This window comes from Fukomys damarensis, unplaced genomic scaffold (genome assembly GCF_012274545.1).
Source record: "Fukomys damarensis isolate Sample0158 unplaced genomic scaffold, DMR_v1.0_HiC HiC_scaffold_4, whole genome shotgun sequence".
NCBI classification, from domain to species: domain Eukaryota; kingdom Metazoa; phylum Chordata; class Mammalia; order Rodentia; family Bathyergidae; genus Fukomys; species Fukomys damarensis.
The window spans coordinates 67,997,988-68,017,073 of NW_022900916.1; the positions used below are offsets into that span (position 1 = coordinate 67,997,988).

At 38.7% G+C, this 19,086-nt stretch overlaps 1 protein-coding gene across 5 annotated transcripts in view; it reads right to left on the reverse strand.

Annotated features, from left to right (window-relative positions):
• The window catches only part of Kif27 (kinesin family member 27), a 147,953-nt gene that overhangs the window by 114,384 nt on the left and 14,483 nt on the right, over positions 1-19,086 (reverse strand). For 4 of the 5 annotated variants that reach the window (XM_010632916.3, XM_010632920.3, XM_010632921.3 and 1 more), the window contains one exon: positions 9,854-10,238. In XM_010632916.3, the coding sequence (XP_010631218.1) occupies positions 9,854-10,151 (298 nt within the window). In that variant the 5' untranslated portion in view covers positions 10,152-10,238. Of the gene's footprint in view, positions 1-9,853; positions 10,239-11,532; positions 11,555-19,086 lie in introns of those variants that run through there. The other variant, XM_010632917.3, reaches the window with a different exon arrangement.

Genomic DNA, 19,086 nt, shown 5'->3' on the forward strand with positions numbered 1-19,086 from the left:
GATTACTTTGATGTTACATCATTGCCTTTTCTCTTTTACTTTCCTTTTTAGTTTTATTTTAGGATTCCCTATTTTTAATGTTCATACAGGGATTTCTTTAACTGAAATAGTAAATAGTTTCTTTGGTGTGAAAAACTATAATAGTACACAGGATCCTAATGAGACAATTAATAATGTGAAATAGGAACTAAAGGGCTAAAGGTGTAGGGAAAGTGGGAAGGGTGGGGGAAAGGTAATAAGGGAGAGGAAAAAAATATGAGAAACTGAAAAAATGGAAATAAAGTGTTTGTAAATGGGGAGGGGAGGAGGGGGTGAAGGGAGGGCAGGGACAAGGGGAAAAAATGAGAATCAAGACCTATTATGAAAAGGTACAGGATCCCAATGATGAATGTAATTGTATTGTATACCTGGATTGTACCAATAAACTCAATAAAAAGAAAAAAAAAAAAGAAGAGGCAAGGAAGGTCAACACTTATTAGTTAAGGTAACAATTCCACAGGAAGAGATCACAATTATAAATATATGTGCACCAAACCCAGAACATAAAATATAAAGCAAATACTACCGGACATAAAAGAAGAGATAAATATCAACACAATTATCGTGAGGGTCTTCACTGTCCCACTATCACAAACAGATCAACTAGACAAAAACGTAATGAAATATCAGAGTCAAACCACACCTTCGAACAAATAGACTTAATCAGTATCTAGAGTGTTCTACCTAACAACAACAGAACAGATATTCTCATCAGTAGCACACACAATATCCCAGTGGTGGCAAACCTATGGCACGTGTGCCGCAGTGGGCTGTTTGCATCACTGAAAACTCTAAAAGGTTCGCCATCACTGTACCAGCCCATAAAGTACTTAAATAAATACAAAAAAATGAAATTATCCCATATATATTACCAGATCATAGTACAATGAAACTAGAATCAAAAGCAAAGAAACCACAAAACTATGTAAATACATAGAGGTCAAACAATATACTTGCCAGGCACGGTGGTGCACATCTATAATCCCAGCTTTGGAGGTCAGGAGGCTGAGGTAAAAGGATCACCACGAGTTCAAGACTGGCCTGGACTACAATCCATATTTCTCAAAAAATAAGAGTGGGTCTTATGTTTGGTTTTTGTACCAGGGCTCGAACTCAGGACCTTGAGCTTGCAAGGCAAGATTTTACCACTGAGCTAAATCCCTAGCCCTAAGAGTGGGGCTTAGGTTAATGTGTTTTCTCCAAAAAATTAAATAGAGATTATTTTCAAGGAATGCCTTATTTATTCATGCACAACAATAAACATTTATTCATGAACAAAAATCTACATTTATTCAAATACAGTTATATCCTCTACTTCTGGAATATCAATCACCGTAACTCTCCAAACCTCCAATTCTAGGTGGAATTTCTTGTGACTCTATTTCCTGCAGGTCCCAACCTCATGTCCAGGAATAGTGCTCTCCTTAAATGATCAATTTCTGTCCATGTCACCTGCTTGTAGTAGCCTGACAACAGAGTTGTCAGTGATTTTATCCCACGACCCAAGTCACGACCTCTTGCAGGCTGGGCTTCACAAAATCTCCACTAAATGAAGTGTTAATTGAAGACTTATGAGACAGGAAGAGCAACAAAAATTATGACAGAAGCAATGAAAAATTTCAGGTGATAAAATTCAGGAAACAATTATTTCACGTGAGTGCATTATATATGTTCATTACAACACTTGACGTATTGAATTATGAAAATTCTTATTAGGCACAACCATGTGTGTTCATTATCAAGTGTGCACATTATCTGTGCATTGTGTCTGTACCCCAACTGTTCATTCGCCAAGTTTTGAGTTCATCTGTTTACATAGGCATTTACCTCTCATCCAAAGATGCCCGCTTGGGTATTACAAATACTTAATTATAATTTATATCCTCCTGTATTTTAAGTATCAGTGTCAATAATTTTTATTTATATTTAATTATGTATTATTATAATTCAATACATCCATTGTGCATTGCAACAGACATACTAAATGTGTCCATGTGGTGGACGATCTTAGTAAGGGCTTATTTTGGGGATAGCACTTATGAGCACCCTGAAAAACCATGCTAAGGCTTATTTTCCACTTAGATCTTATTTTCGGAGAAATATGATAGTGAGTTTAAGACCAGCATGAATTACACAACGAGACCTTGTCTCAACACAAAACAAACAAAAATACACTTACAAATAATCAATGGATCACAGAATAAAAAAGGGAAGAAATTAGTTCTGATATCAAACAATATGCCAGTAAAACATACCAGAACCTAAGGGACACAGTGAAAGCAGTCATAAGAAGGAAATTTATAGGGCCAGGAATTTAGCTCGGTGGTTCTGCCACCTGCCACGCAAGTACAAGGTCCCAAGTTTGATCCCCGGTACCAAAAAAAAAGGAAATTTATAGCTTTGAATTCCCACATCAGAAAAACAGAGAGGGGCCGGGGATTTAGCTCAATGGTTCTGCTGCCTGCCTCATAAGCACAAGTTCCCAAGTTTGATTCCTAGCACTCCCCTCAAAAAAATAAAGGAGAAGAAATTTCACAAGACTAGAAACTTTATGGGGCCGGAGATTTAGCTGAGTGGTTCTACCACCTGCCTCTCAAGCACAAGGCCCCGAGTTTGATCCCCAGTACCAAAAATAAAATAAAACAAAACAGAGTAGGCCCAAATAAATAACCTCAAGGTAGAAAAACAAGAACAATCCAAATCCAAAACTAGTACAAGGAAGTACATTATAAAGATCAGAACAGGAAATTCATGAAATTGAGAATTTAAAAAAACATTTAAAAAAATCAATGAGGGCCCAGGATTTAGCTCAGTGGTTCCACCGCCTGCCACGCAAGCGCAAGGCCCTAAATTCACCGGTATAAATAAATAAACAAATAAACAAATAAATAAAAGCTAGTTATAAAGAATGAACAAAATAGACAAAACCTTTGACAATCTTAGCAAAAAAAGGAAAGAAAAGACCTATATTGATGCAATAAGAAATGAAAAAGGTGCAGTCACAATAGACACCACCAAAGGTTCAGATTATCAGTAATTAGTCTGGAAAGCTGTACTCCAAGAAACTGGATAATCCCAAAGAAAGTGATAACTTCCTAGATATATCTAGATATATCTCTAATAGGCAATGAAATTGAGGTAGTAATAAAAAAATCTACCAGTTGAGTGTGGTGGCACACGCCTGTGATCCACGCACTCAGGGGCTGAGGCAGGAGGATTGCCACAAGTTTGAGGCCAGCTTGGACTATATATAATAAGTACAAGACCATTCCGGACTACAAAGTGAGACCCTAGCTCAAAAACCTAAATATAAATATATATGTGTGTGTATACAAAACCAACCAACTAAGAAAAGGACAGGACTCAATGGATTCACTACTGAATTCCACAAGAATTTCAGAGATCTAATGCCAATACTCTTCAAACTCTTTAATGAAACTAAAAGGAAAGAGAAGTGACAAATTTACTCTCAGAAGCTGGCAATACCCTCACTCCAAAACCAGACAAGGACTCAACCAAAAAAGACAATTATAGCTCAATCTCTAATGAATATAGATGCAAAGATCCTCATCAAGAGATTGGCAAAGTACAGGAAATCATTAAAAATATCATACAACATGACCAAGTAGGCTTCATACCAAGGATACAAGGATGGTTTAATATCTGCAAATTAGTAAGTGTACTATATCACTTAAACGGAAGCAAAGACAAAAATAACACAATCAACTCAGGGTTGTAACTTAGTTGCACCGCACCTGTCTAACAAGCACAACGTCCTGAGTTTGATCCCCAGTACAAAAATCACACGATCATCTGAACAGGTGCAGAAAAAGCCTTTGACAAAAATCTAACATCTGTTCACAATAAAAAATAAAATAAAAATCCTGAGGGAAACAGGTATAAAAGGACCTTATCTCAATTTCATAAAGCCATTTATGCTGAACTCACTGCCAGCATCATATTAAATGGTGAAAAGCTGAAAGCTTTCCTGCTAAAATCAAGAACAAGAAAAGGATGTCCACTACCATCACTCTTCTTTAATATAGCACTTGCAACTCTAGTCAGACCAATCAGGCAAGAGAAAAAAATTAAAGAGATATATGTATAGGAAAGGAAGAAATCATAGTATCATTATTCCCAGATGACACACTCCTCTACATAAAAAATCCCAAAAGTGTCACCAAAACACTCCTAGCACAAATAAACAAATTCGGCAATGTAGGTGGCTATGAAATCGGCACACAAAAATCAATGGCATTCCTGTACACCAATAGCGAACTCACTGAGGAAAATAATACCATGCACTATAGCATCAAGAAAAATTAAATATTTAAAAATTAACCACATGGCCTGCCTCGTGAGCACAAGGACCTGAGTTCGATCCCCGGTACCAAATATAAAAAATAAATAAAATAAATAAAAATAAAAATTAACCACAGAAGTGAAAGACCTCTGTAACAAAAACTACAGTAATCTGAAAAAAAAGATATTGTAGAGAAACTCAGGCAGAAGCAATACTGCCAAAATGGCCACACTTCACCTCCTCTGTCACTGAAACTGTGCTGGTCAAGATGATCACAACTGACGTTCACTTTACTAAACCCACCAGTCGGGGCCATTACTGGTCTTACCGGACCTATCGGCTTACTGATGTACATTCCCCGCACTGGTTTCCAGGCTGTGGCATTCTTGGTTTCCTTCTTACTTAACAGCCCCTCCTCAGACACTCTTGCTAGTTCCTTGTACTTGAACTACCCAGGGCTCAGTTTTGGGGTCTGTGGATTCTGTTTTCTCACTTAGTGGTTGCATTCAGCCCCTCACATTAAATACTGTCTCTATGTAGCTGACTTCCAGGGTTTTCCTTCAGTTCAGACTACTGCCATGGACCCTGAGAACTCACAGATCCACCTGCTCATAAAACATAACGAATGCCTAACAGATAGTGGAAGCTTAACAGGTTAAAAATTGAGCTTGTGGGTTTTTTCCCCTCAAACCAATTCAATACCTGCTCTTTACTTTCATAAATTTATTTGGATTCAATCATGTTTCTTTCTATAACTCTTCTCACATTCCTCTACCCTCTCTCCATCTCTTGGTCCCCTACTCATTTGCACAAAGATCTATCTCCCTGTTTCCTATAATCCTTTATTTACATATGTATTTTTTGGCCTTTTGAGACAGAGTCTCACTATGTAGTTCACGCTGGCCTTAGACTCATTATGTAGGCCAGGTTGGCGTTGATCTCACAGGGGTCCTCCAGCCTGTTATTTTGTTTTTTAAATTATTTATACTTTGGGTTTCTCATAAAAGAGAAGTTATGCCACATTTAAACTTGTGTGTTTAATTTTATGTCTCTTTAACATTATGGTCTCAAAGTATATCCATTTTCCTAATTTCCATATGGCTGAAATTTATCCATTTTTTTTGTTAGTTTGTTTTTTGAGACAGGGTCCCACTATGTAGTTGAGACTGACCTGGAACTCACTCTGCAGCCCAGGCTGGTCTCGAACTCACAGTGATCCTCCTGCCTCAGCCTCCCAAGTGCTGGGATTACAGGTATGCGCCACCACGCCTGACAAATTTATCTTTCTTTATAAGTTCAAGGCCAGCCTTGGCTAAATAGCGAATTCAAGGCCAGCCTAAACTACACAGTGAGGTCCTGTCTCAAAAAGTCAAAATAAAACAAACACCCTAAAACAGACCACAACAGATGCTTGCACACCAGTGTCTACAGCAAAGCATTGATAAAGCCAAAAGGAGGGGAAAAAACTCAAGTATTCACTGAATGAACAAGATAAATAAAAAGTGGTATATACAAACATCATTTTCAGTCATAAAAAGAAATGAAACTCCAATGCATGTTACAATACACTAAGTGAGAGAAGCCAGATGGAGACAAATACTATATAATTTATGAAATATCTAGAAAAGTCAGTTTCATAGACAGAAAGTTAGAGATTACAAAGGGGCTAGGAGTTATATTGTCTAATGGGTACAAAATTTCTGCTTGGGACAATAATGATTTTTGGGAAAAGCGGTGATTATTCATTAACATTGTTAATGTATTTGATACCAAAGAATTATACACTTAAAAAAGCAAGGCAAGGCTGGGGATTTAGCTCAGTGGTGCTGCTGCCTGCCTTGCAAGCGTAAGGTCTCAAGTTCGATCCCTGGTACCAAAAAAAAAAAAAAAAAAAAAACACCTGTGATCCCAGCTGAGGAAAGCTGAGGGAGAAGGAGCAAAAGTTCAAGCCCACCTGGGTAATTTAGTAACCCATCTCAAAAAATAAATTCTGGGCAAAGGCCCTGGGTTCAACCCTCAGTACTGAAAAAAAAGTGCAAGTGAAATGGTAAATTGGGCCAGGGATACAAGTCAGTGGAACCATGTTTGCCTGGCGAGTGTAAGATTTGATTCCCAGTACCAAAAATGGTAAATTTAAGGTTACACATGTTTATATTTACATATAACCATGATTTTAAAAATAGCAGCCAGGGATTTAGCTCAGTCACGCTACCACCTGCCTCACAAGCACAAGGTCCCCATACCAAAAACAAAACAAAACAAAACACCAAAAACAAATAAAGCTTAAAATAGTAACTAACAACAAAATGTACAAGACAAAATTTGTGTACAAGATAAAATTTAAAATAAATAGAGGGACGGGGCCGGGGATTTAGCTCAGTGGTTCTGCCACCCGCCTTGCAAATGCAAGGTCCAGAGTTCGATCCCTGGTATCAAAATAAATACATAAATTGAGGGGATAAACTGAGATTCAAGACTAAGTTACTCTAAGCCAGGTTTGGGCTGGGGATTTAGCTCAGTGGCTCCACTGCCTGCTTCACTATAAGCCAGGTTAGAAAATCTGCACACCATATTTAGCATCGTTCTATGAAAAATACATTCATAACAATATTGCAAAAACAACTTCTTCCAAGTAGATTACAGAAATTTACCAAGTTTGATCCCTGGTATCAAAAAACAAAGTTTATATTTTTGGCAACGACTTCTGAAGATCTGATCCTTTATGAACTTGGATGGCTGCCTGTCACCTAATTTTTCCTTTTTTTTTTTGGTAACCAAAGTCGAACTCAAGGCCTTGCGCTTGCTAGGCAGGAGGCACTGTACCGCTGAGCTACATCCCTGGCCCAATTAAGTTGTGTGTGTGTGTGTGTGTGTGTGTGTGTGTGTGTGTGTGTGTGTGTTTTCCCTTGGTACTGGGGATCAAATTCCAGACCTTGCACTTTCCAGGCAGGCACAGCACCAGTGAACTACATCCCTGGTACATCCCTGGCCCAATTAAGTTGTGTGTGTGTGTGTGTGTGTGTGTGTGTGTGTGTGTGTGTGTGTGTTTTCCCTTGGTACTGGGGATCAAATTCCAGACCTTGCACTTTCCAGGCAGGCACAGCACCAGTGAACTACATCCCTGGCCCATATCACCTAAGCAAGACTGTCATCACGTGGGGAGTAAAGGAACTGCATGTTTTGCCAATACAAAGAGTACAATGACGACTTCTTTTTAAGAGCTTCCAGACTCTGATGTGAAAAACTACAATAGTACACAAGATCCTAATGAGGTAATTAACAATGTGAAACAGGAAGAAAAGGGATAAAGGTGTAGGGAAAGTGGGAAGGGTAGGGGAAAGGGAATAAGGGAAAAGAAAAAAATATGAGAAAATGAAAAAATGGAAATAAAGTGTTTGTAAATGGGGAGGGGAGGAGGGGTGAAGGGAGGGCAGGGACAAGGGGAAAAATGAGAACCAAGACCTGTCATGTAGAGGTACAAGATCTTAACAATGAGTGTAACTGTACTGTATACCTAAAATGTACCAATAAACTCAATAAAAAGAAAAAAAAGAGCTTCCAGAAATTAGCAAAAGAAAATGAACATTTTTCAAACTATAGAATAAGTAAGCAATCTAGATAATCCAGAATATATGACCTACCAGAAATAGCTCATTTATCTTCCACTTCAATAGAAAACAAAGCACAATAATTTAAAATGTTTAAAAGCTAATTTTTAGGGCTGGGGATTTAGTTCAGTGGGGCCGCTGCCTGCTTCACAAGTGCAAGGTCCTGAGTTCTATCGCCAGCACCAAAATAAATAAATAAATGAAAATAGAAGTTAAATTTTAGGGCTGGGGAGTTAGCTCAGTGATTCTGCCATCTGCCTTGCAAGCGCAAAGTCCCAAAAATAAACAAAAAGCTAAATTTTAACTATTTATATTAAAACTTAAATATGTGTTTTGGAAACTTAAATATCATATAAGCAATGCTGATCTCATGTTCCCAAAGTACACTATTTCAGAGAAAAAAACATAAATTTTAATAGTTCAACAGCCATCATTAGCCATTACATATTATTAAAATGGTATATAAATCTGTGCCCATGCCAAGAGTGGTAGTGCATGCCCGTAAATGAAGCACTTGGAGGCTGAGGCAGGATTGATGGGTGTCCAAAGCCAGTCTGGGCCACATACTGAGCACAAGGCCAGCCTGGACTACACAGCAAGACTTTGTCTCAAAAGAGCATCCAAAAAAAGAGAAAGTAATTTGTGCTCATGCTTACGGCCTCTTAATAAAAATCAATATACTTGCGGGCTGGGGACTTAGCTCAGTGGTTTCTCAACCTTGCAAATGCAAGGTCCCGAGTTCAATTCCCGGTACAGAAAAAAAAATCAATATCCCTGGCCAGGGATTTAACTCAGTGGTTCCACTGCCTGCTTCACAAGTACAAGGTCCCAAGTTCCATACATGCTACCAAAAAAAAAAAAAAATTCAATATACCTATTAAAAAGTTACCAAATTATTATGAATATTTTATAATTTCTAGTACCATAAAGCCAGGCACAGTGGCACATGTCTGTAATCCCAGCACTCTGGGGACTAAGGCAGCAGGATCTCAGGTTTGAGCCCAGTCTGGGTAACTCAGAACTTAGTGAGACCTTCTCCCAAAATAATACTTATTACATTAATCCTGAATAAAATCTTCCTTCGTGTAAAAGAAAAATAAGTTTGCTTTTAATATGAAAAAACAGGAGTATGGGAGTGTGGCTCAGTGGTGCAGTGTTTACATAGTGCACAAAGAAGAAAGGAAGAAATCAATATCGTAGGCAACTCCACAGGGTTCTGGCTGTGACTCTCCCGCTTGGCCAGCCACCTAACTGTACCATCTCTTCCTCTCTGCATCGTTGGAGTTCCTCATTTAGCAACTAAGAGAAATAGTTATCAAAGTTCCCACCGGCTGTACAGGAAATCCCATGGCTCTACTTTTCCAAACTATTATTACAATAAGGAGAAACTGCATCCTAAAATCAAATACAAATATGACAAGAAAAAAAAGACACTACACTATAGAATAAATTTATCCTATTGCCTCTAAACTCTGGTTGCAAGATCCTTAATGTTTATAACTGGCTAAAGGATGCAAAATATGATCATGTCAACTCGTTTAGATCTATTTTAAATTCTGGTCAAAATAACAAGGGCTGAAAACTGAATATTGTCTTAAAACTTCTTCCTTCAAGAAAAAATCATAAATTAGATTATTTAATGAAATTTCAATATTTAGAAACAAGTGTTGGCCCGGGGATATAGCTCAGTGGTGTCCCATATAGCTGGCAAGCAAAAGGTCCTGAGTTCAATTCCCAGTACCAAAAAAAAAAAAAAAACTCTTTCAAAGATGATATTATGATCACATTTGATTTATTAATTATTTCATTATTCAATCACTATGCCAAACACCTATTATGTGTCAGGTACTACATTTTAGCTTCTTTCTAGTGTCTCAAAAGCCTAAGAATATGAAAACCTTACCAACGTGGCCTCCTCCAATGGTGTATGTCTTCCCAGATCCGGTTTGTCCATAGGCAAAAACAGTTGCATTATAGCCCTCAATGAGTGACAGTACCAGGGGCTTTATACACATATTATAAACTTCATCTTGAGTAGAACTTTTGCCAAAAACAAAATCAAAAGTAAAGACTCTATCTCTTCCAATGATAATTTGCTGGGTGTTTGGAATAACTCTCACACAGACTTGATGATTATGAAGAACTTCTTTGCAAAGCAGAGGTCTAACTCTTACAGCAACTTTTACTGCTATTTCCTCCATGGCAGCTTAGATTTTACTAAACAGATGATCTACTTGATGTTCAGGATCAAGTGTGGGAAACATCCACTTTACATAAGAGCTGGAAACCTGCATGTCAAAATAAAAGACCAATTTTAATCACCGACTCCACTTATCCTAATAAAACTACACAACATCCATCACACCAGATTCTTTTCCAGGATAATATAGTTTCAAAAAGTAGATATGTCTTATAAAGTATATCATTAGTTTAGCGATGAAATCATATAATGTCTGGATTTGCTTTAAAATAATCAAGGGACTGAGGCCTTGAGTTGGTAAACTGTGAAGCTAAGTGATAAGTACAGGAAATTCCATTATGCTTAAAGTTTTATAGTTTCACAATTTATTAATCTAAATATTGATAAATTGAGGAATTAGGAAATTCACACAAGGAAATAACTGAGGAACTACATGTGTTAAAACAAACACTTCTACTAGATTTTATAGATACTTGTTTAAAAAAATAGCATCTTCTCGTTGCCGCAGATATTGGAAATACCTCACCAAAAACAGTTTAAGAAATTTCTACAGTAAGCTGGGCGTGGTGGCGCATGCCTGTAATCCCAGCACTTGGGAGGCTGAGGCAGGAGGATCACTGTGAGTTCAATACTAGCCTGGGCTACTTAGTGAGTGCCAGGTCAGTTTCAACTACATAGTGAGACCCTGTCTCAAAAAAACCAAAAAAAAAAAAAAAAAAAAAAAGAAATTTCTACAGTCAATGTCAATTTACAATTAAATTTTACATTATAAATAATCAAAACTAAAAGAAACACTGCTTGTTCCACTCCTAAATACTGTGTTGCACTGCTTTCTTAAAATTTCTCAAGTTAATACATTAAAATTTAAAGTGGCAACTACACTTACCATGAACACCCTGAAAATTTTATGAAGAAAACAATTCTTAAAATAGCATCAACAAGAATACATAAAATGGGGAGGGGAGGAGGGGGTGAAGGGAGGGCAGGGACAAGGGGGAAAAAATGAGAATCAAGACCTATTATGTAAAGGTACAGGATCCCAATAATGAATGTAACTGTATTGTATACCTAGATTGTACCAATAAACTCAATAAGAAAAAAATAAAAAAGAATACATAGGAATACATTTAACAAGAGATACATAAAAACTCATCTTCTAGAAACTATGCAATGTCATTAAAAAAGTAAAAGATCTAAATAAATAAAATAATCCTAAATTCATGGATTACAGTGCTTAATGTGGTTAAGATATCAATATTCCCCAAACTGAACTACAGAGTCAATGCAAACTCCTATCAAAATGTCAGCTGACTTCTTTGAAGCAACAACAAGCTCATTTGAAAGACCCTAAAGTAAGTCAAGCCGAGCACAGTGGCACACACCTGTAATCCCAGAACTCAGGAGGCTGAGGCAAGAGGATCGCTGGGAGTTAGAGAACAGCCTAGGATACATAGTGAGTTCCAGGGCAGTCTGAACTACATAGTGAGACCCTGTCTCAAAAAAAGAGAAAGAAAGAAAGAAATTCGAGTGACACAGACTAGCCAAAACAATACTGTTAAATAACAAAGTAGGACTTGCAATTCCCTAATTTTAAAAACAATCAAGAGTAGAGGCTGGGGACCGAGGATTTAGCTCAGTGGATTGCCACCTGCCTCGCAAGCGCAAGGTCCCAAATTCAATACCTGGTACCAAAAAAAAAAAAAAGAGTAGGGGCCAGGGATATATAGCTCAGTGGTACAGCACCTGCCTGACAAGCTCAAGGAGTTCAACTGCTGGTACCAAAAACAAATAAACAAGACAGTGTGGGACTAGTACAAGGACAGCATGTAATCGAATGGAATAGTAATGAAAATCCAGCTGGCCGTGGTAGCACACACTGTAATCCCAGCACACTGGGAAGCTGAGACACAGGGACTGCCTGGCAAGCGCGAGGTCCTGAGTTCAATCCTGGTACCAAAAGAAAGAAAGAAAAAATAACAAAGAATAAAAAAATTTTCGCCAGGCGTAGTGGCGCATGCCTGTAATCCCAGCACTTGGGAGGCTGAGGCAGGAGGATTGCTGTGAGTTCGAGACCAGCCTGGGCTACACAGTGAGTTCCAGGTCAGTCTCAGCTACATAGTGAGACCCTGTCTCAAAAAAACCAAGAAAGGGCCGGGGATTTAGCTCAGCGGTTCAGTGGCCTGCCTTGCAAGTGCAAGGACCCGAGTTCAATCCCCGGTACCAAACAAAAACACAAAAAAACAAACAAAAAAAATGTACTACCACACAAGACACATTCTCACTAATCCCCCTCAAAATACTCCCCTCACTCTGAACACACTGTATCTCATCATCCTTGCCACTCTTTGAAGCAGGTCTGGAAATCCACTCTGGTATCTTTAGGTACATTTCATGGCCATCTCGATGTGCTGAGTCAATTTAAAACCACCTTTCACAGTAGACGTGATTTGAGTCTAGAAGCCTCCCAAAGCTTCATGCAGTCATAGAGCTTTTCGCAGGTGGCTGAATCTAGAGTGTGCAATGCCAGGATTAGGGGCTGGTGACTTCTTCACCAGTACACTGCTTGCTTTGGCACTGTTCTAATCCCAGTAGTCTGGGTAAGATAAAAGGGGCAGAAAGGCACTGTCAAGGTTCCTTTGCTCCCATTGTTGCCATGAACTATCTGTCCCCTGAGATATTCCTCTGCCACGTGCCACTCTGCCTTGGAGCCAGCAAGTATAGATGGAAACCTCTACAAACTGTGAGCTAAATAAACCCTTTCCCTTTTAATTTTCAATGTCAGGTATTTTGTCTCAGCAATGAGAAAAAAGTATCTAAGTCAATGGTAATTCTAATGTGGGACAAGAGCCAGAAGTTGCAAGGTGCCAGATCTGGTGAATAAAGTGACGAGGACCCACTGCGATGTTTTTGTGAGCCTGCCTTTCCATTGGCTGGCATTCAGCAGCCGCATTCACAGTATTTTTTATCACATCCCACAGAGACTCCCCAAAAAAAGCACATTCAGAACTGACTCAAAGTGGGGGGTCAGGGGTTTGGCTCAGTGATTCCACCACCTACCTTGCAAGTGCAAGGGCTTGAGTTCAATCCCCGTACCAAAAAAAAAAAAAAGTCGCAAAAACAATGGGATAAGTGTTTTTGAAGCAAGGGGAAGTATTTTGAAGGAGATTATTGGTAAAATGTCATTTATGAAACAGTTTTAACTTAAACATTCACTATATATTTTGGTCATCCCTTGCACAAAAGTGAGATGGGACCTCTACTTCACATGATGTACTAAAGGTCACCCAAGGGCCAGGGATTTAGCTCAGCGGTTCCACCACTGGGATTGCAAGTACAAGGACGCAAGTTTGATCCCAGTACCCCCCCCAAAAAAAGGAGGTCACCCAAAACTGAGCATATCATCATGTTGACCAAAATAAGCCAGACTCAGAAAGTCAAATATCGCATGTCATTACTCATATATGGACTGTTTAAAAAAAATTAAAGTAATAAAAAGAGTGATTACAGGAAAGTAAAAGGGAGACTATTAGAGAAGGGGGGGAGGGAAAAGGAAGAAATAATAGGGCGAATGAAAATAAAGTGTATTACATGAATGAACAAATGTGCCCAAAAGAAACTCAATATTCAGTATAACTGATGCACATCAATAAAAAGAAGAGAAAAAAAGAAAACAGATCATAGACCTAAATATAAGAGATAAAACTATAAAACTCTTAAAACACAGGACCCTTAAGATTCTATGAGCTTAGGCCCAGGATTTAGCTCAGTGGTGCCTTTGCCTGCCTTGCAAGCACAAGGGCTCGAGTTCAATCTCCAGTACCAAAAAAAAAAGACTTTATAACCTTGTATTTGGCAATGGTTTTTTGGATATGACACCAAAACTAAAAGCAAGACAGGAATAAAGTAAGACAAACTACACTTCAACAGTATTTGCTTAAAACTTTGTTCCCCAAACAACATCCTCAAGAAAGAGAAAGTCAACTCAGTGAATGGAAGAAAATATTTGCCAGCCTTGTACCTAATAAGGGACTTGTATCAGAATATATAAAAAACTATTACAAGTCAATAATTTTTTTTTTTTTGGTACTGGGGATTGAACTCGGGTCCTTGCACTTGCAAGGCAGGCCACCAAACCGCTGAGCTAAACAAGTCAATAATTTTTAAAAAGCAATTTAGAGCCAGGCATGTCATGCACACTTGTACCCTAGCACTTGAGAAGCTGAAGCAGAAGGATCAGCACAAGTTCAAGACCTGGGCCAAATAGTGAGTTCAAAGCTATCCTGAACAACATAAAGAGACCCTGTCTCAAAAAACTAAAAATAAATAGAGAAAAAGCAATTTAAAATGGGCAAAAGGTATGAAAACATAGTCCTTCAGAGGAGATACAGAAATAGCCAAGCCAGGCATAGTGGCGCACGCCTGTAATCCCAGCACTCAGGAGGCTGAGGCAGAAGGATCGCTGTGAGTTCGAGGCCATCCTGAGCTACATAGTGTGTTCCAGGACAGTCTCAACTACACAGTGAGACCCTGTCTCAAAAAAAAAGCTTAGCAACAGAAATGGCCAATAAGCACAAAGTTGCTCAACACATCATCAGCTATCAAAGACTGCAATCAAAACCAAAATGATGGGAGACCTCAATATCTTGCTATCACATATAAATCAACCAAACAAAATATCAGCAAAGAAGTATCAGAGTTAAACCAAACCTTTGAGCCGGGCGTGGTGGCGCATGCCTGTAATCCCAGCACTTGGGAGGCTGAGGCAGGAGGATCACTGCGAGTTTGAGACAAGCCTGGGCTACATAGTGAGTTCCAGGTCAGTCTCAACTACATAATGAGACCCTGTCTCAAAAAAACAAAAACAAAAAAATAAAATAAAAACCAAACCTTTGAACAAATGGACTTATGTATCTACAGGGTGTTCTCTTAGCTCTAATACACATTCTTCTTGGCAGCACAATAGACCACATATTAGCAAGTAAAGCATGCTTAAGTAAATCCAAAAGAACTGAAATTTTACCACACATATTATCAGATCACAGTACAATAAAACTACAAATCAATGACAAAAGAAACCAATGAAATTATATAAATGTATGGAAATTAAACAACACACTCTTGAATAATGAATGGGTCACAAAAGAAATTAAAGAAATACAACAGCTCCCAAAATTAAATGATAATGTCAGTACAAAATACCAGAACTTATGGGATACAACGAAAGCAGTCCTAGGAGAGAAGTTTACAGCTGTGAATGCCCACAAAAGAAAAACAGAATGAGCCCAAATAACCTAAGGATGTGCAGCAAAGTCCTAAAGAAAAAAGAACAATCCAAATCCAGAGCTAATATAAGAAAGGGACTTGTAAAGATAAGAGGAGAAATCAATAAAATAGGAGACTAAAACAAACAGTACAAATAATGAATGAATCAAAGAGCTGGTTTGTGATGGCTGTGTCAGTCTGAGTAAGCAATGCCCAACTAAACTGACTCAACATAGTTCTGGGTGTGGAAGACCCACTTTGGGAGAATTATCACCAGAATGCTATAAGAGGGAAATGAAGGAAGAAGGATTGTTTCTGTTTTCTTTGGGGAGCTCTAGTCCCAAAGTCATTCCTAGAAGCGAGCATTATCCTGATACCAAAAGAAGGACCTGATACCAGAGAAGGAGCCAACCAATAAAGGAGAATTTCAGGGGCCAATCTCCTTCACGGACACAGATGCAAAAATCTTCAACAAGACACTGACAAGCAGAATGCCCCAAATCATCAACATTGTACACCACAGCCAAGTAGTACTCATCCCAGGGATGCAGGGATGGTGCAACATATGCAAATCAATAGATGTAATACACTATATTAATAGAACCAAGGGCAAAAACCACATGGTCATTTCAGTAGACACCAAAAGAAGCACTTGACAGTCTCCTACCCATGCATGGCAACACCCTACTGCAAACTGGAAGAGATGGTCTTTATCTCAATCTGATAAAAGCCATCCATGACAAACCAAGAGCCCGCATCATACTGAATGGTCAGAAACTGAAAGCTTTCACTTCAAAATCAGGAAGAAGACAAGGATGGCCACTATTACTACTCCTGTTCAATATAGCTCTGGAAACGTTAGCCGGGTCTATTACACAAGAGAAAGAAATAAAAGGAATAAGGACAGGAAAGGAAGAAGTTCAATTACTATCATTTACAGATGATATGATCCTCTACATAGAAGACCCAATAACTAAATTGTGTGGCATAGATGGATATAAAGTCAACAATCATTTCTGTACATAAATAACAGACTCACTGAGAGAAAAATTAGGGAAACAATACCTTCCACAATGGCATCAAGAAAAATGAAATACTTGGGGATCAATCTAATGAAGTAAAAGAACTTTACATTGAAAAGTACAGCACTATGAACAGAGGAGATCATAAAACAGAAAGAGAACTACTGCGTTTGAATAACAGAACCAATATAGTGAAAATGGCCATATCGCCAAAACCATGATACAGATTTAATGCATTCCCAATCAAAGTAACAGCAGCATACCTCACAGGGTTAGAGAAAACAATCCCAAAATTCATTTAGATCCAGAAGAGACCTAGAATAGCAAAAGCCATTATGGGCTAAATCCCTGACCTGAGAATACACAAATTAAAACACTGAGATTCCACCTCCCTACAGAAAGAATGACTATTTCCAAGTCATCAAGTAATAGTAAATGCTGGTGGGGCTGCTGAAAAAAAGGAATCCTTTTCCACTGTTACAGGAATGCAGTTCAGTACTGTGGAAATCAGCAGAGAGATTCCTCAAAAAACTACAACTAGGGCTGGGGATTTAGCTCAGTGGTTCCACTGTCTGCCTCATAAGCGCAAGGAGAGTTTGATCTGCAGTACCAAAAAAAAAAAAAAAAAAAAAAAAAAAAAATAAAAAAAAAAAAAAAGATATATCATATACAGGTACAAATTCCCTATGATGAAAGTGATCTATCTATATACATATTGTGTACTAGTAAAATTAATTTTAAAGGCTATTGTGGCTTTTCTCATGATAGTCTACCCTGCTTTCTCCAGGGTGTTCTTTTACTTTGCTCTTTTTGTTTTGTTGTGTTTTGTTTGTTTTTTGGTACTGGGGAAAGAACTCTGGACCTTGCTCTTGGGAGGCAGGTGATGGTACCACGGAGCTAAATCCCTGGCCCATACTTTGCTTTTTCTTCTTTTACTCAGCCCAAGCTTGCCCTGCAGACCCAGTGTCTCTCATTCAAAAATCAATCAATCAATCAATCAATCAATTTTTAAAAGAGGTATGCAAAAGAGAAAAAAATTAATCAAAAGTATTGGTAAGGGTATAACTGGAACTGTCATACATTTCTGGTGGGAAGGTAAAATGCACCTCTGCTATGGAAAACAGACTGGCAGTTCCTAAAAAAGTGAAACTGAACTATCATTTGATCCAGCAATTCTACTCCCAAGAAAAATGAAAAACATGTTTGCAAAAAACTTTCACATCAATATTGTTGTGTTAAAATAAATCTTGCAACCATAAAAAAACTTTAAAAGTAACAGGTAAGTAATCAGTAATAACTTCTAGGTGCAGATGATGAATAATACTCAGATCAGGATGAAATGGGCCTTTTAGAAAGCCTGAGTCTTGGACACAATCATTAACACAGGAGACTATCAGACAGGAAATTACTCTACACACTAGTTGCTATGGAAGTATTAATGACAACATATTTAATATGCCTTAAAAAAAAAACCTCAGCAGCAGTACTCGCACTTATAGTTAGGTGTACAGTCTCAACAGGATCAAAACAAAAATCATTTACATCACATTACTAGGATACCATTGAGTTTTTTTTTTTACAAATCAGCTTCCTTAGGCTGCAAAATCCCAAAACAGAGTCAACAAGTTATTATTAGTGGCCAAAAGAGATAGATCTAATCTTGGCACCTCTAATTATTCAAATGAAATTCTACATTGATCAAATAAATATTCATATGTATGGTAAATACTTTCTTAGAAATTACAGGACCTTACAGTCATTGGTACCAGAAACTCCCAGCCTCAGGGCTGAAGACTGAGTGGCCTCTTCCAAATGTCTCCTAACATCTCCAATTTATCATATAGATCCGCTTACTTCCATCACACTGAAGCAAAAGTCATGGTCTATGGTCCAAACCTAACTGCTTTCAAGGAAATTGCTAATAAAAAATAACAAATGCAGCTAGACATGGCGCACGCCTGCAATCCCAGCAGTCTAGAGGCTAAGGCAGGGGGGATTCCCTAGAGTTCGAGGCCAGCCTGAACGCCTGTACATAGTGAGTCTCTGCCTCAAAACAAAGTAACTGGTATACTTTCCTTTTTTTTTTTTTGGTACCGGGGATTGAACTCGGGTAGGCAGGCCACCGAACCGCTGAGCTAAATCCCTGGCCCTGGTATACTTTCTTTCTTGGTTTTATGATGGGAAAATCTACAATTTGGCTGAACGGGCATCTGACACTCATCTATTCTAATCATCTATAATAATGGCCCATAAAAAGACGTTTTTTGAAAGCCCATAGCACATCTACTTGTTCAGATTCTCAGTGGGTTTTGGAAGTGTGACTAAAGGCAAGATACTTAATCCTTAACCCCATGTCGTCGATCAGGAACGGTATTTTCCAAATACCGTTGCCATCCTGTGCTGTTTCTCAGAAAAGTGACTGTCTAAAACTTGCGGTTGGTTAACAACTACTCTTCTCACTAAGCCCTGTCCCTCCGCACGTCCCCAGGGGAGCGCCACGCGCCAACTCCTGACCCCCTTCCGGCTCTGGGGAGACCTGACCTACTCCTCTCGGGGTGACACTGGAGCTGCCCCTGGAAGCAGCGCGTCCCTCCCCCTCTCCGGAGACTCGACGCGAGCCCGCCGCCGCCTCCACCCCGCTGCGCCCCGACG